This window comes from Monodon monoceros, unplaced genomic scaffold, assembly GCF_005190385.1.
Source record: "Monodon monoceros isolate NGI ecotype Baffin Bay Population unplaced genomic scaffold, NGI_Narwhal_1 Super_Scaffold_3, whole genome shotgun sequence".
NCBI lineage: Eukaryota > Metazoa > Chordata > Mammalia > Artiodactyla > Monodontidae > Monodon > Monodon monoceros.
In genome coordinates this window covers 66,210,902-66,236,763 of record NW_021703780.1, presented here as the reverse complement: position 1 = coordinate 66,236,763, position 25,862 = coordinate 66,210,902, and the positions used below count along the sequence as shown (strand labels likewise).

Sequence of the window (25,862 nt, the reverse complement as noted above, 5' to 3'; positions counted from 1 at the left end):
TTTGGGCTCAACTTGCAGAGGAAGGATAAGCTGCACCAGAGTTGGGGGTGGAGTGCTCTCTCTGAAACAGGGAAATTGAGGCCTGCAGCCCAAGGACAAGGATGAGGCCCTGCCAGCCATGGTGGGAGCGGGGAGCCATCCCTTCATGGTAAGAAGCCTTCTGACTCTGGGCAGGTCATGCAGGACTGGCTGAGGCCCAGGTGGAGAATGGAAGTGAGAGGTTTCTGGAACCCTCCAGTGTGGCAGAGAAGAGCCAAAGGCATTTTAAATCACAGGACCATGTGCTCATGGCTGACAACACAGAGTCCAGAAGAAAGGCGGGATCCCACTTCCCAGTGCCCCCCCCCCGGCTCTGGAGGATGAGCTGGTTTGGGGGGAAGGATAAGCAGGTAGTCAAAGGAAAGAGCCAGGACAGGAGGGCTCCAGCAAGCAGACCAGTGAGTGCAAAGGCCCTGAAGAGAGAGCAAGATGATGTAGGGGCCTGGGCTGGGCAACGAGAGAATCCTGGACCCTGATGGGAGGCGAGGAGGTGGGGAGAGGGGCCAGGCCAGATCACTGAGGGCCATGCTGGCCTGTGCCCGGATGGTGAGAAGCTTCAGAGCAGGGGAGGACCAGGTCTGATTCTCAAAATATCCCTCTGGGGCTTCCCTGGTGGCGCAGTGGTTGAGAGTCCGCCTGCCGATGCAGGGGACACGGGTTCGTGCCCCGGTCCGGGAAGATTCCACATGCCGCGGAGTGGCTGGGCCCGTGAGCCATGGCCGCTGAGCCTCGGAGCCTGTGCTCTGCAATGGGAGGGGCCGCGGAGGTGAGAGGCCCGCGTACCGCAAAAAAAAAAAAGGATCCCTCTGGCTGCTGGCTGGGGAGGCTGCGAAGAAGGCTAGGGAGATGGTCCACGGGAGAGATAGGAGGGCCTGGACTGTGTAGTGAAAGTGGACAGATTCTGGGTAGGGAAGGATTAGCCATGGAAGTAGAAAGAGCATTTGATAGCACACATGCTATGTGCAAGATACAGCCCCCTCTCCTTATGGGGCGAGTAGCTTGCCCATGCCCCCACCCTGGCAGTGTTGGCCTCCTTCCACCCCAGTGACGGGAAACAGCTGGTAGAGCAAGGGGTTCCCTGTAGAGCCTGGAGCCAGGTAAGAGCCAGCTGGAAACCCCTGGGTTGGGGGAAAGGAGCTCTGGGTTGTTAGTCTGGGGCCCAGTCCCCTGCCATAGCTGGGGTTGTAACCATGGGCCTTAGTTTCCCCACCTGTCAAATGAGTTGACAGCCCTCCCAGGGCTGGTGCAAAGCCTGGACACGGGGCCAGAAGGAAACAAGACTTGAAACCGTCAGGTGGGCTCCTGATCAGTAAGACCACAGGGGCCTGTGTGTGGGAGCCCCAGGCAGGCATATCCACCCTCCTACCAGACCGTCCTTCCCACTTGCTCGTGTTTATGTGTTTCCTTCCCATCACCTGGGCCACGATGACTCACCCCAGGCCCCATGGGTAAGTGAGTAACTGGCTGGGGCTGGAGCCAGGCCCTTGGGCAAGACATTTCCCTTCCTAGGCCTCAGTTTTCTCATCTGTAGAATGGACAGACAAGCCCTGCTCTACTCACCTCACTGGGGACACTGGGGCAATGCGGGGCTGAGCTGGCGAACACTGCACTGGCATGAGGGCCATGGGGTAGGGCCTTTGTGCTGGGATCAGGCCTGCTTGACATCAGTCCCAAGTCAGCCAGCCCCGAGCAGGCCTTGAAATGTTCACTTGCCCAGGCTGACCAGCCCAGCAGACCCCCATACTCTAAGGGGAACCCCATGCCCAAGACAGATTGGAACAGAGGGCAGTTGGGGTCATGAGAAAGGCCTGGCTGGGCCCCAGGACTCTGCATGACCACGTGGGGGACTCCAGTGATGAAGGGAGGCTCACACAGGGGAAGTCGCAGAGGGGAGGCTCCACTGGGTAGAGAGTGGAAAATGCTGGGCCCTGCAGGGGAGGACTCGGAGCAGGAGCAGACTCTGCTGAGGTTAAGCAGGGCAGGCTTCCTGAGGCCATGGCCCCTCAGAAGCTGGAGATAATTTCGGGGGTGGGCATGGAATGAGGAAGTGTGTGGAGGCAGGGGTGCTGTGTCTGGGCACCGAGTAGGAAGCAGGAGGTGGTCAGAGTGAAGTGAGCTGGGGGTGGGGACAGAGAAGCATAGCTGGTCTGGCTATGAATTGAGACGTTAGCAACAAGGTTTTACCTCCCGTGTCTACCACAGTTGATCACCTGGTCCTGCCTGCTTGGAAGGGTTTTCAGGCCAGAGGATGGTTCAGCAAGTCCTGTGATTGACTAGTAATGCCTGCCAGGGATGAAACGTGGCCGAGTGGTGAGTCTTCCACACTGAGGCAGGCCCCAGTGGGCTGGTGTGTGGCTGGGAAAGGCATGCTCTCAAGTGAGTAGCCCCAGGGAGTCCACCTGGGGAGGTTGGCCAAGGGCCTGCAGTCACTGCTGGGTGGGGAGCAGGGAGAGAGGAATTACATATGTCTAGTTCCCCCTCTGAGGTCCCACTTCACTGCCCTGCACACTCCCTTGCTCAGGGCAGGTGCTCAGAAAATGAGCCTGAATGGGAGGGGAGGCTCCTGCAGAGGCAAGGCTCTCTTCGCTCCTCCCCTCCACCTTCTCCAGGTGGCTTTGGGGAGTTCCCAGATCTTCTAGGCCCTGGCTTCCATCCTGCCAGGTTTTGTTCTCTGATTTTCCTGGGTGTGGCCCTCTCTCTCACCTGCTCCCCAGGGCCCTGACCTCCTACCCCCTCTGCCCCAACACCTGGGCAGGACAGGGAGAGGGTGGATAGGCTGGGCCCCCAGCAGCAGAGCTGTCCCAGGCAACAGCTTCCCTGTGCCATGCTGCCATCACCCAGGGTCTGGCAGCCCCCTGCTGGGAGGTAGGCCGGGTGGACTTCTGTTCCATCCAGAACTAGTCACCACGGAGATCCCAGCAATGGCTAAAATGGAAGGGTGAGCCCAGTTGACGAGGGCTGTGGGAGAAGAACATGGATTCCATCAGCCTGTAACAGCCCCTCTGGGTTATCTGTCTGTGGGCACCCCTCCAGCAAGAGTGGCAAGTGCCCACACATACAGGGTCTGTTTGCATGTGTGCATATCACAGTGAGTGTGTGTGCACATGTGTACTGTACATTTCTGCACTCGTGCATAGGTCTGTATTTGTGTATTTCTACGTACACGCTTATGTGCCTGTGAGCATATATGCATGTATAGGTAGATCTATGGGTGTTTGGGCCTGTCTTATGTGTCCTTACGTGTGTGTGTGTGTGTGCGTGCGTGCACATGCATGGATGTGTACAGCCAGGAGTTCTGTGCAGGGCAGGAGAGTTGCCAGGCTTTTCACAGTCCACTCCTGGCCTGGCTTAGACACTACTTGTTCTGACTGTAACCCAGGCAGGCACCTCACCAAGGGATGCGGGAGAAGCTGTCCCAAGGTTCAGGGGCAAGCATAGTGACCCCTAGTCTGGGTTTCAGGCAGGGCTCTGATGGCACATCTCCCCCAGCCTAGTGGAGCTGCCCTTGGCAGAGACTAGCTCTGTCACCAGCAGCAGGCATCACGGACTGGAGTGCCCTGCCCCAGCCCCTGCTCCAGCCCCTGCTCAGCTCTCATAGTGGGAAATAGACCTTGATTGGAAAGCTGCCCTCCTGGAAGCAAGCAGGAGCTCATCCCAAATTTGTGCTAGCCTCTTTAGGGTAGGAGGGCAAGAAACTGACCCTCCTCCCCTCCTGCCCCTCCAGCATATGCCATTCAAACATGCTGGCCCATCTCTAAGAAATCCAGGGGCAACAGTGAGAAAAGGAAAGTCTGCTTCCAAGATGCTTAAACTATTCTTGGTGACACAGCTCCTAGGTCACCATGCCATGTGGACATGTGTTTGGGGGGGGGTGGTACACACCAGTTCATATCTGTTCAGTTCACATCAAACATCCCACCATCACAGCTAAGCCTTGCCGGGCTGGGAAGCCCCCTTCACTGTGTGGCTCTGGGGCTGGATATGTGCAGACAGGGTAAGTAGCTCCAAACGTGCCTCATGGGTTTGGGCCTGGCAACTGGGGGACGAGGGATGAGACAGAGACGGCAGGAGGAGAAATGGCCTTGAGGAGGGGCAGGCATACCATTGGACATCCAAAGGGAGAAAGTCTGGTGGGCGGTGTAACCATGACTGTGATAGAGTCCAGAGCAAAGTTGGGGGGCAGGGGTCCTGGGATCACAGATCAGGGGGGCTAATCTAGCCTGGAGGATCAGAGGAAGCCTCCCTGAGGGTGACACCTGAGCTGGGATATTCTAGAAGGCAGGCAAAAGGTGAGGGCGAAAAAATGTCCTGACTGAGGGAAGAGCATGTGCAAAGGCCTGGAGGGGTGTGGGAGACGGGTACAGCCCGCAGAGGGTTCAAACACACCCCACCCGCAGCTCCCCTCCTGAGACCCAATCACCCCCAGGGACTCACACCTGTTCTGGGGCCCCCCTGCCCCTCAGGGAGACCCTAGTGAGTGGGGCACCTCTCCCAGGGGCTGCAGGTGAGGGAGGGTCTGAACCTTGAAGGGCAGGAAAGGCCACATTCCTGAGGAGGAGGAATGTCTTTGATCCCAAGCTCTTACCCAAGGTACCAGGTCCCCTCTCCCAGTATCCTTGAGGGAGGGTCACAGGTGCAGAGCAAGGCCCTGGGCAGGGGCAGCTCTGGCCTCTTGCTGTCTGACCATAGGCAAGTTCTTGTTATGCTCTGAGCCGTGTATGTCAGAGGGTTCTGTGTCTGTCCCTTGCCCCCTTCCCTAACACCCAAGGGCAGCCCTGCTGGGATCCACTTTACGCATTGTGTCTAGCGGTTCAAGACTGTAGGCAGGGCTTCCACTCAGGAACCAAGGCTTTGCGGCTCTCCTCCAGCCAGGGTGATGGGGGCCCAGGACCACTGCAGCATCTCCCATGGTCAGACTAATTCTCTTCCACCCCTTTGCTCCCCCTGTCACCCCCTCCCCAGATGCTCTCCCTTCTCCTGTACTCAGTCAAACCCTGCCTCTTTTTACATCCCTGTGGGAGGATGCCCCCCACCCCCCAGGGAGTCTTCCCAATTCCACACATCCTCACAGGTCTCTCCTCCAGGGTAGCTGTCCCCGCTAGAGGAGTCCAGAGGGTGAGGGAGACTAGGGAGCCATCACAAGCTAATGTGAGGGGTGGTGGGCCTCCTCCCCTCTTCCGGGAGGGGCGTCCTCGCGCACGGGGGATGGAGACTGGGGGGGCACGGTGGAGGGTCCCCTCGCAGTTGTGCCCCCACTAGTGAGAACAATGGTCAACTCCTCATCAGGCACTGCTGTAGGTGAAGCTCCAAAAGGCCCCCAACAAGCCCGTTGAGGAATGACTCACTGGCCAGCAGGTCCCCTCCCTTGTGGGTCTGCTCAGGCCTTTTGAGTGAGGTGCTGGTTGTCTCCATCCCTGACAACCAGCACCTGGACTACCGGCTAAGGGGCCTGGCTTCAGAGAACCACCCTCCCAGGCTGACAGATTTGTGGTGGACTGGTTGGGCAGAGTCCAGACCAGCACGATCCCACGTGGGGAAAACTGAGGCCCAGAGAGGTGGGAACCATACTCGGGCCACACAACACGTCAGCAGGTGGCAGGGCAGAATCCACATCTGGGCCCCTCAGGCCCCGGGAGCCCTTTCCACTCGTCCTAGGTCCCCAGGGAAGTAGGCTCTGCCCAGCAACCCTAGGACAAGCCTGCGCGGGAGGCCAGAGACCTGATTCTCCTATCACCTCTCTGGGCATCGAATCTTGGGTGATAAGGCACCCAAGATTGGGTGAATCTTGGGTGATAAGGCACCCATGATTGCAGTGCTGTCATCTTGCTGGGAGTGTGACTGTGGGAGAGATCCCTGCTTCTTTTCGACACAGCCCTGCAGCGGGATGAAACCCTTCACATAGACTATCCTTCGCATGGACAAAGGGGGGTGGGCGGAGGGAGGTGGGCAGCGGGGACTAACCCAGGGCCGCCCCTCTTCGTGCCTTCCTGTCAGCGGAAAGCTCAAATCCTGCGGGTTCCAGAAGCGTTCCCTTCGGCAAATCTCAAGCGCCACCGCCCTTCATCTCTGACGCTAACCTCCCTCCAGCTGGGTGTAGAGGCAAGGTGGCGGGGAGCTGACCAGCCTCGGGCAGAGTGGGAAGGATAAACCCCAAGGATGTGGGAGCACTCCACCCAGCAGGGAACGGACCAGACGAACCGCAGGATCAGCCGCGAGCTCCCTCCCGACACAGACAACCCTGACTCAGTAGGGAAAGTGCGGCAGGCCCTGCGCACGCGCACCGTTCGAGTCGAGCCGCTTTGTTCCAGCGCTACCTGCGGATCCATTCACCTACTCCGCCTAGGCAGCCTGCGAGCCGATACACAGCGCTCGCTGAGACCCCGCCCACTTCCCGCGCTGGGTGGAACTTTCGGCGGGCCCCGCCTTCGTCTCTCCGCCCCACCGTCTCCTTCGGCCGCGATTGGCCACCTGCGTGACGCACTCCCGCCTACCACGAAAGTTGATTGGTGCGTTGGGAGGTGGGAGGAGGAGAGCCGGTTAAAGAGGATCCCCCCAGCACCCGCTCCCGTGGAAAAGTCACGTGGCGCTTCACTCGGCGCCTGTCACCACCCCGCTTGTGAAGCTTCCTTAAAGGGCCCGCTCTCTCTTCCCAGGTCGTTTGAGGATTTCTTCACCCCTGCCCGTGGAGGGTGGCACGGCCTTGGGCCGTCCTACTCCGCCAGTTGCCTAGGTGCTGATCTCCCTTCAGGCCTGCTGGGGTGAGACTACCTTCAGGTCTTCAAGCGTGTAGCCCTCATTGGGACTATGCAAGTTGCCAGAAACGGTGACCGCCTAAGCACAGGTCATGCCACGTAGTAGGCGTTCAATTTCCATTTGTTGAATGAACTCGCTGAGAATGAATGAATGGCGTTGACAGGAGGAGGGGGCTTTGGCTCAGCCTGATCGCCCCTTCCCTCCGCCCCATCCCCGGGGAAACTCTGCTTCCGTGAACGTAGGAAGGGGATGCCACGCGCAGGACGCCCCCAGGGCAGCCCTTCAGGGTAGGGCACAGAAGAGCTGGGAGCGCGGGATAGGGGAACCGAGAGGGTCTTGGCCGGGCCCCAAGGCGAGTCATAATCAGTTCTGGGCCAGGCGAGACGGCAGCAGCGCTGAAGCGGGGCGAAGGCCGGGGCGCAGGTCTCCGGGCACACGGGACTGCTCGCGCGCCCGCGTACCCCGTGGCGAGGGGCGGCGGAGGTACGGCGCCTTTAAGCTCGGGCGCCGGCCCCGCGGCCCCGCCCCCCGGAGGACGCCTCGGCGCGCGGCCGTCCGAGACGCCGTTTAATTGGGGCTGTCAGGCCGCGGCGCGCGCGGAGGGCCGGGCGGGACGGAGGCCGGGAGGCCGGGGCGGCGGGCGTGCAGCTCGGCGGGAGGCGGGCGCCCGGAGACGCGGCTGGGGCCCGCGCGGCCGGGGCGCCGTCCCAGGGCAGGGCTGCCCGGCCCCGGCCCCGGGCCGCCCGCGCTCCCCATGAAAAACCAGCTCCGCGGCCCCCCAGCGCGGGCGCACATGTCGGCCTCGGGGGCGTCGGCGGCTGGGGGCACCGGGGCGGGGTCGGAGCCCGGTGCGGGGTCTGGTTCCGGCGCCGGTACCGGGGCAGGCGCGGCGGCGGGTGCGGGGGCCATGCCTTGCAAGAGTGCCGAGTGGCTGCAGGAGGAGCTGGAGGCGCGCGGCGGCGCGTCCCTGCTGCTGCTCGACTGCCGGCCGCACGAGCTCTTCGAGTCGTCGCACATCGAGACGGCCATCAACCTGGCCATCCCGGGCCTCATGCTGCGCCGCTTGCGCAAGGGCAACCTGCCCATCCGCTCCATCATCCCCAACCACGCCGACAAGGAGCGTTTCGCTACGCGCTGCAAGGCGGCCACCGTTTTGCTCTACGACGAGGCCACGGCCGAGTGGCAGCCAGAGCCTGGCGCTCCCGCTTCGGTGCTTGGCCTTCTCCTGCAAAAGCTGCGCGACGACGGCTGCCAGGCCTACTACCTCCAAGGTGAGGGCAGCGCCGAGACCCTGTCTGGGATTGGGGCTCTCCCGCGGCTCCCGGGTGCCCCAGCCGGAGGCCGCTTTCTCTTCCCGTGCCCAGCCTGCCCGGCCGGCGCCACGTCGCCCCCGGCCCGCATTCTCCTCTCCCGGGCGTCCGGCCCCAGCTGTGCGGGTTTAGGCTGACACGCAGGCCTCCTCTACACCCCTTTCTGGGCACGATCTAAGTGGGTCGAACAAACTTCTCCCCGCCTGGGCTTTCCTTTTTTCGTGTTGTTGGGGCCATAGCCGCTCCTAGGTTCCCCGTGAGCCCTCCAAAGGAGGGAGGGTCCCCTCCTGGGCACCCAAGTTGAGCTCCTACAGACTGGAATGCGTGTTCCTGGAAGGCCCGGGTTAGGACAGGAGCTTTTCATAATCGTCCCCGCCCCCGCCAGGGAATAGGGATCATTTGGGTTGGGGGACTCCGGGCATCCCCGCGTGGGTCTCATCACTTGGGAATCACCGCCTCTTGGAGGCGCTTGGGGCACGGCTGTAAGCAGTGTTCCTTGCCCCAGCTCTGGTTTTCTGGGATCCCCAAGTCCTTAGCCTGCCACCCCAGAGACTGTGGAAGGGGGAGGCAGCGCTGGGAGGCGAGTGGCTGCAGCCGGTGTTTCCAATTAACATTCCAAAATGGCCTCTTGCTGGCAGCGGGGCGGGCAGGCGGGAGGGGAGAGGAGGCCTGCGGCACCCTCGGGCGCAGGGCCCATCCTTAGCTGCAAGGCGCTCCCCATTTCTTGTCCCTGTAAAGCCCCCAGCAGCTTCCCCTTCTGTGGGTCCAAGGCTTGAGAGGGACCTTGTGTTATAAGGGGGTGGGTTCTGGAGTGGTGGAATTGGGACCCCTTTTATGAACTTGCCCCTGCCGTGGGAAAGAGCCAACAGATACCTTCACACTATTTCCCGTGTGGCTGAGAGTGGGGCTCAAGCACCCTATTCCCAGTCAGGGGGCCCAGGCCCTCTCTGCCTCTAGCTGACCCAGATGCAGCTCTGGCCCCTGCGGTCTCATCTATAAGAGGGGTTTGCAAACCCACAGGTGTTGGCTTGAGATGGGGTGGTTTGCTCTCCTTTACCGCTTAGCAGTTACTGAGCACCCATGGGTGCCAGGTGTACATGGGAGCTGTGGAAGAGAAATGAGCTGGAGTCTGTCCTCAAGTGCCCTAAAGCTGGTTGTATGGCTGGGGCCCTGAAGCCCTATGGGTAAGGGTATGGAGCTCAAGCATGTTACTTTATCACTTGGGGCCTCAGTTTCCCCATCTGTGAAGTGGATCATAGGATAGTTGTGGAGAAAACAGGAGGAGGTACATGTGTAAATATGTAGCACCGCCCGTGTTGTCCATTGTTGGTGTTACGGTGCTTGCCGTGGGGAACCCTGGCTGCTGTTGGTCTTGTGCAGCCTGTTGGGTCTGGGGGCTCTGGCATCGTCAGTCTCTCATCCAGGCCCTGTCTCATCCTGTCCACAGGTGGTTTCAACAAGTTCCAGACAGAGTACTCAGAACACTGCGAGACCAACGTGGACAGCTCGTCCTCGCCGAGCGGCTCACCGCCCACCTCAGTGTTGGGTCTGGGGGGCCTACGCATCAGCTCTGACTGCTCAGATGGTGAGTCGGACAGAGAGCTGCCCAGCAGTGCCACCGAGTCAGACGGCAGCCCTGTGCCATCCAGCCAACCGGCCTTCCCCGTCCAGATCCTGCCCTACCTCTACCTCGGCTGCGCCAAGGACTCCACCAACCTGGATGTGCTCGGCAAGTACGGCATCAAGTATATCCTCAACGTCACGCCCAACCTGCCCAATGCCTTCGAGCACGGGGGCGAGTTCACCTACAAGCAGATCCCCATCTCTGACCACTGGAGCCAGAACCTCTCCCAGTTCTTCCCTGAGGCCATCAGCTTCATCGGTAAGTGCTGCTGCGCTTCGGGCAGGGTGGGTGCACTTGCGCATCAAGGTGTGTATGGGACTCTGGGTGTTGCCCGTGCCTGGCTGGGTATCTCTGGGCCTGTCAAGACCTGTGTGTGCCCTGCATGTGCCAGCGTGTGCCCATGGGTGTACCCAGGCCCACTGTGAGTCACCGAGGCCCTCGGGGCCTGAGCAGTCCCCTGACTCGCAGGCTCCCTGCAGCTGTTGGAGCCTTGTGGCCTCTGCTGTCCAGCTTGGGTTTTTCTGGCTGTGCTGTTTCAGGCTCAGCAAGCTGAAACATCCCAGCTCTCAGACCTCCCACGAGTCTTGCTTGCTTTGCGTCACGCCTCAGCGCACATGTCTCTTTAGGGGCTGTCACGGAGCCTCTTTGGGCTTTACCGTGTACCTGAGGGGGCTAAAGTGTGGCCTGGAGCCAGAGGCCTACCCCAAACTGGCAGCTGTTGGAACGTGATGACCCAGAGGGCCTCGGCGGCGCCTCAGATGCTCCCAGCAGCCTGTGGGGCTTGCTTGGCATATAGGGGGTATTCAGAGAGTATGGGGAGAGGCTGAGGAAGTCCTCCCCGGAGCAGTGTGTTCTGCTGTCTGGCTTAGCGCCCTCTGAGCCCCCTCCATCCGCAGCCTCAGCTGACTCGGGTTCCTTATCTTTGACCTCCCATCCTGCTTTCTCCTTGGCCAGCTGGAGGCTGTTCAGATGGCAGGTCGTCTTTGGGTTCAGCTCTCACCCAGGATTCAGGAAAGGGACACAAGATCAGGGTGAATGTAAACCCTGGGCTCTCCGAGCCTGGTGACCCAGTGTTCTGTCCAGCCTCCGGTGGCAGGGAGGGGGTGGCCCGGCAGTCTTTTCCCTCTGGCGGCTATGTCCAGTGGAGGGCGTTTTGGTGTCAGCTGGGCTGGGCTCGCATTAATAACAGGAAGTGGGAGGCTTCCCCGCCTCATCCGCTTACTGGGAACCAAAAGTAGGTGCCTGGCTGGGAGGAAGGAAGGAAGCTGAGGCCTGGGGGAGGGGCTGTGTCGGGGGCTATCCAGAGCTTCCCAGCTCTGCTTGGGAGGACATGGCCCAGAGGGCTGTGGGTGCTGCCTCAGCGTTTGTGCTCTCCCCAGGGAAGAGGGGGGTGAAGAGGGGCCCCGGATTTCCCGGGGCTGAGCCTGGTTTGTAGGTGTTTTTATCCTTCTTGGAGGTCCCTTTACATCTGGGGAGGGGGACAGAACAGGGTGTAGAGGTGGGAGGAACCATACTCCCTTTTTGACAAGTGAAGGAATTGAAGCCCAAGCATCCCGTAGGACTCAGTGGGGCAGGATCAAGCACCAGCACCCCCAAGGCTCAGCCACACCCTTAGAGGGCTAAAAATAAAGCCAGCGGAAGTGGTTTTACTTTGGATCACCTAGGAGTGGGTTTGGGGACCAGGCCTTCCCCTTATCTTGATGTGTCACCACTGGAGGCTTGTCTCCACTACCCCCTTCTCCTGCCCCAAATCTAAAGGTCAGACATCGTGGTTCCACGTGAATCCATGACAATCGGTCTCTTCCCCCGCTGGTCTGGCCCCCAGTTGGTCCCCGAGTCTGGATTAAGCACCTACTGCATGCTTTGCCCTGGGAACCCTCATGTGGGCTTAGGGAAGGGAAGTCCTGCCAGGCCAGAAGCAGTGAGCGCCATATGAGGAACAATTTGTGAACCTGTGGCCTTTTGTAGGAGTGCATCTTGAAGGAGTGTACCTGGCTCCCAGTGAGCTCAGGCGGGGACCTTGGGGACCCCAGGCCTGCCTCTTGTTAATCTGTGCCCCTGGCACAGCTCTGGCACGGAGATGCAGCTGTGCTCGGGTCTAGGGGAGGAGAGATTACAGGACTGAGTTGGCCGGTGGCTCGACCGGTATTTGAGCTCCTACTGCCTGTCAGGCATAGGAGTCTGAGCACCGCACTGGGGGAATCTGGGAGGAGCGGTGGAGGGGAGAGTTGGCAGAACTTGGTTGGCTGTGGTGGGAGATGTCACTGGCACATGGGCCAGGGAAAGTCTAGTAAGTGGTCTGGGTAGGCCCCACATAAGCAAACCCCACTGGTGAAACTAGGCGTGGCCCTGGTCCCAGTCCCTGGCTATTCCGGAGCAGGACTAAGGCCCCGGGGACTGGCTGGGCCCAGGGCAGAGCCGAGTGCTGCCTGCCGTTCCCTTGTGGAGGAGCCTTCATGAGGCCTGCTTCTGAGGAGGCTCTCGGGGGCACCCGTGGAAGCTGCCCCAGGAGAGCAAGCTCAGCCCTGAGCCCCAGGTCGTGGGCTAGCGGGGGTGAGTGCTGCGAGTTAGGAGGAACCTTGGTGTGACCTTGTGCTCGTCACTTGGCCTCTGTGCCTGTGTCCTCATTTATCAAGTTAACTTGGTAGCCATGGTGCAGATGACCTGAGAGGATGCAGGTGACATCTTGGCATGTAGTAGCACACGGTTATAGCAGCAGTAGGACTAGCAGTGATCACAGTGTTTGTGGCGCCCTCCCTTGGCTCACGTCCCTCTAAGAGCACTGTGAGTAAGCAGGCCCTCTGACAGGAGAAGACCGAGGCGCAGGAATGTCCAGTGACTTGGAGCTACCGTGTGGCAGAGCCCTCTCCACAGTCATGCTCTTGACCTCAACCCCAAGTTGCTGTCCCACCCGCGTGGGACTTCACCAGGTCATTCGGGAGTCGGGAGGCACCAGCCAGTCACCATGCTGCCCCCAGCCCCACCTGCGGTGGCTCCCTGGAGGAGGTGCTGCCCTGACCCGTGCCTGTGTTTCAGACGAGGCCCGCTCCAAGAAGTGCGGTGTCCTGGTGCACTGCCTGGCAGGCATCAGCCGCTCGGTGACGGTCACGGTGGCCTACCTGATGCAGAAGATGAACCTGTCGCTCAATGATGCCTACGACTTTGTCAAGAGGAAAAAGTCCAACATCTCACCCAACTTCAACTTTATGGGGCAGCTGCTGGACTTCGAGCGGACGCTGGGGCTGAGCAGCCCGTGTGACAACCACACCCCCAGCGAGCAGCTCTACTTCTCCACGCCCACCAACCACAACCTGTTCCCACTCAACACGCTCGAGTCCACGTGAGGCCGGGGGCATGGGGCAACGGGCCAGCCCCTCCCGGGCCTCCACAGGGCCCGCAGGGAGGGCCCATGCCTGCTGCCTCTGGCGTGAGGAACCCGGACATTGCCTGTGCCCAGAGGTGAGCTTCCCTCACCGTCCCGGGGAGGGTGCAGTCCACAGCCAGGCCTCCCCCGGCAGGACTTTCCGGAGGGGCCCTCAGCTCTCAGACATGTGGCTTTGGGAGTCCAGTGGGGCCTCGTCCTTGTCCCAGGACACTCCTTTCTGCTGATGGCCCAGCCAGTTTGGCTATTCTTTTTTTAAAAGACACATCCGTGGACCTGAGTTTACTTTTTATTTTTGGCAGGTAAATCCGAGCTCCCTGGAGCAGAGAGTGTTCAAGCTCTTCTTGATTTTTCTTTTTTAATGAAAAGTGTTATTTTCAGGCTACATGCAACAGTGGATTGTATAAACCAGTATTTCATCCCTTTCTTGATCCTGCGAGAGAGAGAGAGAGAGAGAAGTGTTATCAGTTTGTTTTTCTTATTTCAAAAAGCAATTCTTGGGTTTTTGTTTTTAATGGAAAAGACAAACCCCGCGTTGATCTTGACCAAAAGCGTTTTGCACATGTGTGAAGCCTCCGTTTCCGCAGCGGCCCTTAAAGGGGTGGTTCGCTGCTCTCGCCAGCTTTGGACTCCCAGGCCTGCCCACACCTCCCACCTTGGCCCAGCCCGACCTGGCTCTGCATTTGCCTGTGATGACTGCCGCGAGTGGTGAGTGGTGGGCTGGACAGGTGGCCTTTGCATTCTCTGCCCACCCAACTGCCCTTCTGGTGGTCCCTGCCAACTGCCCCAGGCAGCAGAGGGAGGCCCTGCCACTGTCCTGCTGGAGGTGGGGCCACAGGGGGCTGCCACGCAGTAGCATTAACCCTCCGGGCTCAGCCCCGAGGGGGGCCTGGGCCCCAGGCCCTTTTTATATGTACCCACTACTTGTATCTTCCTCTCTCTGTCTGTTGGTAGCTGAGGGTGCAGGCCCAGTGGCTGGGGGGGCGTAGGTGGTGGCACCCAGCCCTGCCTCCCCCGAGTCTCTTCCCTCACCCTGGTTGTTGCTTTGGTTCAGCTGCCACTCCCAGTCCCCTCGACCCGTGAAAGCCTGCCCTGTGCTCATCTTGCCCCTGCCTTCTATTAAGAAACTCGCACCCATTTCAATCCCAGGGCAGGGGTGGGTGGCGAGGATGGACAAGGAAAGGGGTGTGAGGCTCTGTCCATCCCTCCACCCCCATATCCACAGAACAAAGCCACGGATTCCGTTATCCTCCTCCAGGTTTGTTCCTTCTCAGTTCTCCCAGGTGTCAGGACTGCATAGGGCCTGGGGAGGGGTGAGCAGTCGGGCTGGGGTCCCTGAGCGAGCCAGCACTCAGCATGTGAGCAAGGCCACGGAAACTCTGCCCCCACTGCATCTTACCTCACAGGGGTGGTTTTCAGGGATTCTTTAAGGCAGCAGATTAAAATCTTGCCACAGTCAAGAAATTGACAAAAAGCTTCCATGCTGTACATGGTTCTCTCTCTTTTTTACCTTTAAAAAGAAAAACCCAGAAAGATGCATCAGATTTGTGTAAATGAGGGTATGCCAAGAGGGTGGCCAGTTTTGCTTTATGAACTTATGAAGGAAAATTTGTGACCCTACATATATATACACACACATACATATATATATCCCGATCCAGCAACGGGACTTTGTTTATATTGCAAATAAATATTATTTTTTCTTTAAAACGAGTTGTGTCTGATAAGGGCCAGGGGTGGAGGCAGCGAGGAGGTGCACTGTGGCCAGTATCCCAGGGCCTGCTCTGCGAGAGGCAGCAGCCTGATCCTGCCTGGGGCCTGTTGGGCACTTGCTTTGACTGGTTGGAGGTGCCCAAAGCTGGGAGGAGCAGCTGGGGTGTGGGCATTTCCCCAGCCACTCAGGCGCAGGCAGGCAGGGGCATCTGGGCTTTCTCCATGTGCTTTGGCCCACTGGTTAACAGATCAAGGCTTGGAGAGGTTTTATGGACCAAGGTTACAGAACTGAGCCCCTGCTCGCCCAGAACCGCCCAAGGCTGTCCACTTGGACATTGCCCAGACTGCCCAAGCGCTCCAGGCTCCTGACCTGCCCCCCTGTAGCCCTGGCCCTTTCTCTTGCTACTCTTGTGGACGGGACATGGGGTGTGTGTTTATCAAGCTCCCTCCTTCCCCCTCTGTCCCTGGGATGCTTATAGGACGTGAAGCCTGGTCAGTGAGCAGGTCAGCCCTGCTTTGCTCAGGAGCTGGGTGGCCTCAGACAGGTCCCTTAGCCTCCCTGAGCCTCAGTATCTATATCTGTACAGTGGAGCTAGTCACACCCAAATACCCAGTGCTTTTCACGTTCGGGCATGATGAACACCTGATGTTCATTTCCTGGTCTGGACGTGGGCCTGCAGGGAGGGCTAGGCTGTGCCCAGCTTCTCCAGAGCAGATGAGCGTCAGCCCTCCATGCAGGCCCCTCTGGAGGCGTAAGACCAGGCCCTGCCCTCCATGCAGGCCCCTCTGGAGGCGTAAGACCAGGCCCTGGGGGGAGCAGGGGGCAGGCAAGGGTCCTGGAGAAGAATGATGGCCGTGGCCTGGGGAGCAAGGCCCCCAGTGGGCCCCACAGCCCCATGTTACAGATGGGGAAACGGAAGCTCCGCAGGGGCTTCACCTGACTGGACTGAGTGAGCCCCGGTCATGAACTTAGGGGGACCTGGGTGCTGACTCCGTTTCCCCATCTCTGCCTCTCCCCTGGCTTTATCCCTTCTGCTGTGACCAGCACTGGACTGGCCCTGGGTGGCAGGTAGGTGGGCAGGGCTGGAAAAGTGAGAGCAATTCAGCCCCTTCCCCAGCACTCCCCTTTGGGCCATCTAGGCTCTGCCGTCTCTGTCCCTGCCCCATCTCTCCCCGTGAGTTACATCCAACGGGAACAGTCACACCCTCACGCTTATGAGGAGGGCTAGGTGGGCTCGAATCCCAGCTGTGTGGCTGCCAGCTCCTCAGCCCTCTCACTCAGCCTTCCCATCTTTAGAAGGGGGGACACTGCAGTGCAGCCAGCAGGCCCGTGGGAGGGGGAGGAAGGGGGTTCTCAGTGTCGGCAAAGGGGCGGGGGCTGCTTTGGCTCTTGGGCTCCCTCAGGGCCCTGGTCCTTCTGTGCCAGGGGCGGGCAAGGGGGTGGGGGCCTGAGCAGGCAGAGACTGGACCTTTGTTCCCTCGCTGCCCTCGGCCAGGGCTGGGGAAGCCCGCGGGTGCTGGGCGGGGGGCTGGGCCCTCGACAGGCCGAGTAAGTGCCTGGCAGTGCCACCGTGCCCAAGCACAGGCTCGGGGGTGGGAGCAGCAGTCTCCTCCTGAGCTGGCCCCTCCAACCAAGCACTGAGGGACTTTACCTCCTATGCAACCTTAGGCCAGGTGGCCTCTGACCCTCGGTGTCCTCATCTGTAGAAACTCCCACCTCACTACCATGCCTGGCTGAGGTTCCCTGCAGCTTCCTTCTGGTGGGGGCAGAGGGATAGGTCATGGCTGGGTGGCTGGAGCCCTGGGTCCTTGCTCTGACCTTGGTCTAGGTCATGCTAGACTGCTGTCCCCACCCTGGGTCCCAGGTTCCTGCCTCATGGTCCCTCACTCTGAGCTCCTGTTATTCCACCTTGTTTTGGTCGTGCTGTCCCCCCCATGGGCCCTGTCCGTCCCAGGCCATCTTTGGCTGAGGCCTTGGATGCCAGTGGAGCTCGAGGACACCTGGCTCTCGGCTGCATCTGCTTCGTCTCTGTGCCCTCAGTCCTATCTCTTTCCTCCTGACCCTCTTTCTGCCTCCCTTTGGGTCCCCGTTTCTGTCTCCATCTCAGCCCAGGCCCCCAGGACCCCCTCATCCACTTCTTAGCCACTGCTTAGCATTCTCATGGGAGGAGGATCTGAGCCACTCATTCAGTCACTCACTCACTTGCACATTCATCCAGCAGCCATTTCCTGTGCCGACTGGGCTGTCCCAGTAGTGGGAACATGCCCGAGGGAAGTTCAGTGATGTCAGACTGGGTGGCAGGATAATGGGGCCCTCAACTTGTCCTCTGATAAATGAATCAGGTGCAACAGCAAGAGTGACTAAGGCTGGACACGAGAAAGAACTTGGAGCACTGTGGAGGAGTCACCCTGAAGGGGGTCTGACAAGGACACCACAAAAGAGATGAACATTTCCCTAGAGTGGTCCTGCTCCGAGCCCGGGGGAGGGGGAGGCTGCCCTCAGGAGAGGGGCCACCTCCACAGGACCCCTCCCCAGAGTGCAAACATAGTCATCCCTGATGAATGGGGCAGGGCGGGGACAGGCAGCAAGCCTGTGCTGGAACCTGCTCCCACCCCTGCTGCCGCCACCACCTGGTACACGCAGGCCTGCCCCTGGATACTATGTGTGCAGCGGGCAGACCCTCTGCCTCAGCACGGATGTGGCCGGGAACACCGGCACCCACACCCAAACCCTTAACAGAAGCCAGAGACGCTGAGTAGAAGCAAGGCCTCCCCACCCTGCTGCCCTGAGACTTTTCACCCAGGTCCTGCCTCCCCCATCAGGCTGGGAGCTTTCTCCCTCTGGCCGCGTGAAGGACCAGATACACGAGTGCACACACACTGCCCCCTCATTCTTCAGACAAGACAAGCCCAAGCAGGTCTCACGGTGATGGAGGAGCCGCCTGCCTCTTGACTCCAGCCTCCTCTCATCAGGGTGTGGCCCGGTGAGGTCATCCCTTCCCAGGCAAGGCCACTAAAGACCATCATTAGCAACTCCCCAGAGGTAAGATGAGGCCTCAGAGCCATTGTCTCTGGCTGGGCCAGATGAGCCCTGACAGGCAACAGGGGACTCCAGCCCCTGCCAAACCCCCTTTGCTCAGGAAGGCAGCCCCCTTCCCAGGTCTGCTCCGTCGCATACCTCCAGGGGGCATCATCTACCCTGTGGCTTCTGTGCATCTGTAGGATCTCCATCCACCCCCTCTACATCCACACCTCCTCCTCCAGTCCCAGGGCCCTTCCATCGCTGCTGCAAGCAAAGAGGGGCTGCAGCCCCTTCTTCAGGGCTGGATGGGCCAGCAGGGGGGTGGAGGGCGGTGGTCCAGAGGACAGGGGAGCCCCTAAAGAGCTTTAAGCCCATGGCTGTCACTAGACATGACAGTTATAGTTGTCACTATAGACAGTTATAGTTAAGTTATAGTTGTCACTAGAAAGATCCCCCAGAACGTAAGTTGGTGCAGCCACTGTGGAAAACAGTATAGAGGTTCCTCAGAAAACTAAAAATAGAACTACCATATGATCCATCATTCCTACTCCTGGGCATATATCCAGATAAAACTAGAATTCAAGAAGATACATGCACCCCTATATTCATAGCAGCACTATTCACAATAGCCAAGACATGGAAACAACCTAAATGTCCAACAACAGGTGAATGGATAAAGAAGATGTAGTACATATACATAATGGAATACTACTCAGCCATAAAAAAGAATGAAATAATGCCATTTGCAGCAACATGGACACAACTAGAGATTATCATACTAAATGAAGTAATTCAGACAAAGAAAGACAAATACCATATGGTATCACTTATATGTGGAATCTAAGATATGGCACAAATGAACCTATCTATGAAACGGAATCACGGACATAGAGAACAGACTGGAGGTTGCCAAGGGAGAGGGGGTTGGAGGACGGATGGAGTGGGAGTTTGGGGTTAGCAGATGTAAGCTTTTATAGAGAGCGTGGATAAACAACAGGTCCTACTGTATAGCACAGAGAACTGTATTCAATATCCTATGATAAACCATAATGGAAAAGAATATGAAAAAAAAGAATGTATATATAACTGATCACTTTGCTGTACAGCAGAAATTAACATAGCAGTGTAAATCAACAATGCTTCAATTTTAAAAATATTGATTAAAAAATTAAAAAACACTAGTTTCTGAGTGGCGAACAGGCTGAGGGGCAAGTGTTCAGGACAGGGGACGTTGAGGAGGCTAGCATGGTCACAGTGGGTGGTGGGGACTGGACCATTGTAGCATGGGAGGAGAGGCGGAGAGAAGGACACAACCGCAGGACCAGCAGCACTTGAGCCTCATGGGAGGCAGCACCCATGGTGTGAACACAGGGTCCCAGTGTAACTTAGCAGGACCCTATGGGGCCTTCCTGGGACAGACCCCTCCTCCATATCCTCTGCTGTAGGCCCTCTCTGAAGTACCCAGATAGCTTTGCTCAGTGGCAGTATTGTAGCCAATGAGGTTTATCCGAGGCGCGATTATTGCTAATTGAAGTACCCAGATAATGGTATCTGATGCACATTTCGAGTTCTTTTACAGATATGAAAACCATGTCCTGGCTATTGTAAATAGAGCTGCAATGAACACTGTGGCACATGACTCTTTTTGAATTATGGTTTTCTCAGGGTATATGCCCAGGAGTGGGATTGCTGGGTCGTATGGTAGTTCTATTATTAGTTTTTTAAGGAACCTCCATACTGTTCTCCATAGTGGTTCTATCAATTTACATTCCCACCAGTGCGAGTCCCTCTGGCTTTACATGATGAACTCGTTTAATCCTCCCTGAAGCTGATTGTCCCCAGTGGGCAGACGAGGAAAGCAAGTTGAGAAGGGTCTGCACCGGGGTCTGGGTGCACGTCTGGCTGACTCTGGAATACTTGCTCTTGTCATAGTGAAGAACAAATCTGCCTCCGTATTGGACCTGTTTCTTTTACTCTAACCTTTGACTTCTATTACTTTTGCTACAAGTTAAGAATGTTGCCTGTAGCCTGAAATATACAGGACAGCCCATTCTCAAGGCTCTGACTTTCAAAGGTATAACACTTTTCCATTCATGTAGAGATAAAAGGTTGCAGAACAGAGAATAACATTTGTCTTGTTGGAGGTTTACAGGAACCTGGGCTAAGTGGACAGACGCAAGAAGGAAGGATTCTGACACCAAGAAGTTTGCACCAACCAACCACACCCCCTCCCCCTTTTAACATGAAAGAAGCCTGAATTCCAACTCTGGTAAGGTGGTTTTTTGGGACATTAGTCCACTATCTTCTCAGTATGCTGGCTTTCTCAATAAAGTCGTTATTCCTTGCCCCAACAACTTGTCTCTCGATTTACTGGCCTGTCATGCAGTGAGCAGCACAAGCTTGGACTCATTAACACTCTCAAATATCCCAGGCTTGAGAGGTCCATGGTGGCTTTGGGGTCTTTGACCCCTCCCAATCTCAACACCACCTGGGCTCCCACCGGTGCCAACCCTAGGAGCAGCATCTTGAGGGAGGGAGCCTGTAACCCCCTTTCTGAAGGGATTACAATTCATCTGTGGGCTCCCTGGGCCAGGCTGGGCAGGGGAGGCAGAGGAGGAGAGCTGGCATCACCTCGGGAGGCTTGGGAGGGAGTGTTGAGTCCGGGCTGTCCCAGATTGCAAAGGCTGGAGGGGCAGAGACTCAGGGACACCCAATTCTAAAAGGTAAGGTGTCAGGGAGGCTTCCCAGAGAAGGGGACATCTTGTGGTAAAGATGGAGCTTCTGCTGTTCCTGCCTCCAGGCCTTTGCCCCTGCTATTTCCTCCCCTTGAATACTCTTCATCACCCACCGCTCCCTTCAAATGGCTACCTCTGCCTACTCTTTCCCTGAGCTTGGCTCAAATGCCTCCTCCTCCAGGAAGCCCTCCAAGCCTCTTCCCCCAGCTGAGGTTCTGGCACCTCCTCTGGCTCCCATGGCCCTCTGTGCAGCCCCATTCCCTGGAGGCTTTGCTTGTCAGGACGCTGGGTCCAGCTGGGCATCATCATCCCTCTGGCCACTGTCTGAGGCACCTCTGGGAACTTGCCCAGCTCTGGATGTCAGGCCTGTGTGACCTGTGCACACAGAGATGTTGCATGTGTCCCCAGAGTACACGTCCTCACGTGTCCAGGTGTTGCTGATTCTGCATCTGCCTCTGGAGATGCTGAGGAGGTGGGACTGACAGGATCTCTGGCCTCTGCAGCCCCTGTTCTCCCTGCCTCTGTGCCCACCATGGTCGCCTGCCCTCCCCTCTAGTTCCAGCCAGAGCTCCTGTTTATAAATATCTGCCACCACACTGGCTAAGTGGAGGGGTCTGGAGGCCACGCTAATTGATTAATTAAACCCTCTCGGTTAATTAGCTCCGTCCCTCCAGGGAAAAAAGCCTAGAGCTGGAGCCAAAGCCTCCTCTGGGTTGGGGGAGGGTTTAATTAGCCTGGGTCAGGCTGAGCCTGATGCCAGCTGCTGGGGGCAGTGGAGAGCCGGGGAGGAGTTCTGGGCACTGGAGCCAGCGGGGCCACCTGGGGTGGGGATAAGGGGCCTCCAGTTTGGGCCTGAACCAGCCATGGATCACCCTGCCCAGCCTCCTGGCTCTTCACCTGAGCCGCAGAGGCCAGGGGCAGTCGGACCTGGAGGAGGAGGGGAGAGGTGCACCGCAGGGGGCAGGACCTGTGGGAGCAAAGGAGTGGAGGCTGACCCCCGGAAGATAAAAGGGCCTTTACTTGGTTAGCATCCCCACACGGGCTGAGGGAGACTCCAGTCTCTACAAAAGGGCCTCTCACTCTTGGCTGCTATAGCACAGTGAGGGCCTTGAATGCCAGCACAAGAGCTGAAACTTTCTCTGGATGTGGGAGGACACGGCAGGTTTGAAGCCAAGGAGGGACCTGATCAGGTTTGGGTTTTGGAAAGATCGTGGGCTGGGGTGGGGGATGGATTGCTCAGGCGAGAATGGATTAGAGGAGCAGGAAAGGGGTGGGAGCTGGCAAAGAGGGAGCTTCAGGTGTCCAGAGAGAGTGGAGGTCCATCAGGTGTGGGGACTTGTGGGGAGGTAGGTCTAGCCTGGGTGTTAACAGACTAGCTAATGCTGTGTGGCCTAGGGCCACCCAGTTCCCTTCTCTGGGCCTCTCTCCCCTAATCTGCAAGGTTCAGGGTGGGGTCCCCGAAGGCCAAAGCCTTGGGATGTGAAGTCAGGCATGTTTCCTCGCCCCAGGACAAAATACCTGCTTTCCCCCGCAAGCTCTCCTGGCGCCCAGGCATCCTGCCCTGCAGGGTTCACGTGCATGAAGAGCAGAGCCCAGCCCCCAACACTGTAACATCATGGTTCCAGACCAGAGGAGAGAGGGGGAGGGAGGGGAGGGAGGGGGACACCTTTGCTGGGTACCTGTGGCTCCGGATGGCCCCAGGGAGGGAGCTGGCCATGGGTAGGAGGCCGGGAGCCCAGGACACCATGACTGACACAGCAGCAGGCAGGGCTGCAGCCTTGGCAGGAAGCCGACCCTGGGCCGGTCCTCCAGCTCCCTGAGTGGCTGCCCAAGTGGGAACAATGACCCTTTCACGTCACGCCTCCTCCAGTCACAGAAACTTTGGCGCCGTGGGACAAAGGGGCCATTTCATCATTGTTGGGCTGCATCAACAGCCTGCAGGCCTGAGCCCTGTTGCCCCCACCCAGCCCAGGCCCCCGGCAGGGAGGCTGGCTGCCCAGCCCGGCCAGAGCCCAGCACTTTCTCCCGGTTCGGCCCAGCCACATCCATCCGGAGACCCTCCTTGCCTTCCTTACCTTTTGGGCTCAGCAAAAGCTGCGCCAGAGCCACGCTCTAAGGACCTACGAGGACAGCAGGCTCTGCCCCCATCCTTCCCTTCCTGAGTCCTGGTCTTCCTATCTGTGGGAAGGGGGCTGGGTGAGATGATCTGCTAACCTGACCCTGAGGGGTAAAACTTTCCGCTTCTGCTCCTGCCCTCAGCCAGCGCCCAGCCCCTAGTGAGAGCACCAAAGTGGGGAGGAGCCCCTGGCCCACGGAGTGGAGAAAGCAGAGGAGGTCTCTTGGTCTGAGTCCTCACCAGGCGCCTGCTTAGCCTCTGCTCGCAGTGACCTTCTGTGGTGGGAGCTAGCTGAAGGCCACTTCTGTTCATCCTTGAGCTAGCCTCCCCCCCAAGAGCACTTGGCCAAGAGGCCAGGGGGGCCAGGGCTCTACCCAGGGCAGACTCTCCCCACACACAGCTCTGTCTTCTGCCTCCTTTTGTTAGGGACTGGGGAATTGGAGCCCTGAGCCGGCAGGCTTCCTCCCTTCTCCACTTGGCCAGCGTTTGCTGGGGCTTCCTAAGAGGGAAAGCAGTGGAGCCTTAGGGAAGAGGTCCCAGTCTGGGGATCAAGACAGAAACTGCACCTCCTACCCCCTGAGGTCAGAGCTGTCTCAGAGAGAAGCCCGAGAATCCAGACATCAGGGGCCCCAGGCACAGCCTCAGAAGCAGGGCTGTGGGACAGGGTGGTGGCCTTGTGGCGGGTGCCCACAGGCAGCCATGGTGTTGGTAACTCATCCCCCAGTGGAGTGCATGGGGGCTCCAATTGCTGGGGGCCACTAGAGGGTGGGGAGGCAGGTAGCTCAGCCAAGGCCAGAGGGCTTGGGGGGTCACCCCTGGGGACGTCTGCGTGACATAAACCATTCAAGCAGCCAGTCTGGGACTGGAACGCCCCTTCTGCTCAAGGAGGAGATAGGCTCTACCCTGGTGGGCTCCTTCCCCAGGACCCAAGGGTGGGACAAACTGGGAGGGTGGGTTCCTGATGCTGGGGCGGGAGAAACTCAGGGGCACGTGGGTACCACAGTTTTCCCCACTCCACAGATGAGAACCCTGAGACTCAGGGTGAAGTGACCACTCTAAGCCACATAGCAGGTGAGCAGCAGAGCCTCAGCAACTGGGGAGAAGGGAGCCGGAGTCTGGGGCTGGTCACCACAGGGGTCTGGTCTCCAGGTGACCCTACTTGGGTGCTGGGCAACAGGCTGGCTGTCGAGGGCAGATACTGTGTATATGGCCGCAGGGGACCTGCAGGGCCGGGCCTGCTCTCTGGTTCCTACAGCTGCCTGTCCGCCCAACCCTGCCCCACCTGGCCCGGCGGCACTGCACACACACTGCCCATTTGCCCTGCCTCACTTCCTCTAAGACTAAAGAATCACCCCTTCAGGGGACTGGAGCCTGGCACCCGGCAGCAGGAAATGCCTGGCCCTGCTCTCCCCAGAGCATGCCCGCCCTGTACACTACCCACCCCAGTCTAGACTCCCAGGAACATGTGGGGGTGGGGCCACTGCCCTGGGTAGAGGCTGCCAGGCTCAGCCTGGGAGTAGAGGTGGATGTTCTCCCTCCCAAACCTGGCCAAGGGCCCCTTCTGTCCCAGCTGCCCATCTTGTTGACCTCCAGTCTCAGAATCCCTGGTCCCCCAGCCCACTCAAGCCCAGGACCCTGGGAGGGGGTTAAGGGCTGAGCCCCTGCTATAACTCCAGACCGAGACCTGGGCTCTGATCACAGTTTCAACCTCCTTCGATTCCAAGGCAGCCTCTGAACTGTGTCCCTCCAAGGAACGGAGGTTGAGGCTGCCTCAAGATGCCTGAGGACAGAAGTGGGAGCCTGGCCTGATGACACTGGGGGTTCCTAGAATCCCTAAATGATCCGCTGCAGCTGCCATCAGGGTAAGGCGGGGGTTGGGGGGATGGGGCTTCAGGCAACTTCTGGCTCTAGGTGGGGTCGCAGCTCCAACACAGCCCTAAGTCTCCAGGCTCTGCCCCAGGCTCAGGCCCCAGCAGTGGTCAGCACCTGCCCATGCTGGGCCTATACTAAGCTACTGAGGCTCAAGGGAGAGGCACAGCTGCCAGAGTGTTCCTCAGCAGGGCTGGGAGGCTGAGGCTCTGGATTCTGGCTCCAGCTCTGGCCCCAAAGGTCAGCGGGCCTGCAGCTAGGTTCCTACACCCTCTGGACCCCAGTCTCCCAGCTGTGCACACTGGCTGGACTTACTGAGGGCTGCTCCCAGTTCAGACACCCCGAGTTCTTGTATAACACCTGCTAGGCCAGACATACCATGGTCTATTAGTCAACAGGATCCCAAATAGTCACCTCATCTGACTCAAGGGTTCTGGGAGGGGACTCCACTCTGTCCTCAGCCTCTGACCTCCCATGAAGGGTCACTCTGAGGAGAACGCACAATGCTCTGATAGCACCATCCCTCGGCCCCAAGACTCCTGAGAGCCTCCATGTAGGTGTGCGCCCACTGCTGCCCTGGGCTTGGTGAGTGGCTCTAAGCTGTGTGATCCAGGGACAGCTCTGTCCTCTCTGGGCCTCAGCTGCCACCTCTACACCATGAGTCCATTCCCTCCTTGGGGGCTGTGGCCATGATCAGAGATGTCTCATGAACCACAGCTCTGGTAACAGCTGAGCCAGGGGGGTATCACATACAGCCACGTCCCAGTGGGGTGAGTTCTGTGGCCTAGCAGAGAGTCTGGCTTTGCAGACTGGTTTGCAGTCCCACCTTCAGAAGTGACCCCTCACTTCTCTGAGCCTCACTCAGTGGGGATAATAGAGATACCTGTCTCACCAGGTGTGGAAGTGACTTGTCTGAGCCACCAGGCCCCGGGGAGAATGGGAGCAGCAGCTGTTATTGGGTGTGCCTGCTGGGCAGGGCAGGGGGCGGGGGGAGCTCCCAGACACCTTCAGAGCCGCTGGCCCTGGGCTGGGAGTGGATTCCAAGGACCTCACCCCACTGGGGTAAGGCCCCCGGGATGCACTTTCAGGCACTGCCCAAGCAGCCACACTGCAGGGTGTGCCCCAGCCGGAGGAGGACCGAAGGGGTGGACGTGCTGCCTTGAAAGTGGGGAACACAGTCTGGTGACCCTGCAGGTGGGTGCGAGGAGCAGGGTGCTGGGCCACTCTGCCCCGGGGCTGGGTCTCAGGGGACAGAGGGCAGAGAGAGGGGAAGGGGGTGTGGGCAAGCCCTCAGGAAGG

At 58.8% G+C, this 25,862-nt stretch overlaps 1 protein-coding gene, 1 long non-coding RNA gene and 1 other non-coding gene across 3 annotated transcripts; 2 read left to right on the top strand and 1 right to left on the bottom strand.

The window, feature by feature from the left end:
* The first annotated feature begins 7,546 nt into the window (after window positions 1–7,546).
* Window positions 7,547–14,818, top strand: DUSP7 (dual specificity phosphatase 7). The gene is made up of 3 exons (XM_029244215.1): window positions 7,547–8,063; window positions 9,550–9,984; window positions 12,763–14,818. Exons 1-3 carry the CDS (start codon window positions 7,547–7,549, stop codon window positions 13,068–13,070), a joined length of 1,260 nt encoding a protein of 419 aa, XP_029100048.1. The 3' UTR covers window positions 13,071–14,818.
* Window positions 13,385–16,061, bottom strand: LOC114908006. Its single transcript, XR_003796836.1, has 2 exons — window positions 14,508–16,061; window positions 13,385–13,541 (listed from the first exon to the last, which is right to left on the bottom strand). It is a non-coding gene; the product is annotated as an uncharacterized LOC114908006 (long non-coding RNA).
* Window positions 16,062–19,310: 3,249 nt separating this feature from the next.
* Window positions 19,311–19,457, top strand: LOC114908203. Its single transcript, XR_003796895.1, has one exon. It is a non-coding gene; the product is annotated as a U4 spliceosomal RNA (small nuclear RNA).
* Window positions 19,458–25,862: the final 6,405 nt, after the last annotated feature.

What these genes read in the sequence shown, in the direction of transcription:
- DUSP7 (XM_029244215.1), top strand. Translation starts at nt 7,547, where the DNA reads ATGAAAAACCAGCTCCGCGGCCCCCCAGCGCGGGCGCACATGTCGGCC. An exon ending in CCAGGCCTACTACCTCCAAG is followed by an intron (nt 8,064 to 9,549) that starts GTGAGGGCAGCG and finishes TCCTGTCCACAG; the next exon opens with GTGGTTTCAACAAGTTCCAG. An exon ending in TGAGGCCATCAGCTTCATCG is followed by an intron (nt 9,985 to 12,762) that starts GTAAGTGCTGCT and finishes CCTGTGTTTCAG; the next exon opens with ACGAGGCCCGCTCCAAGAAG.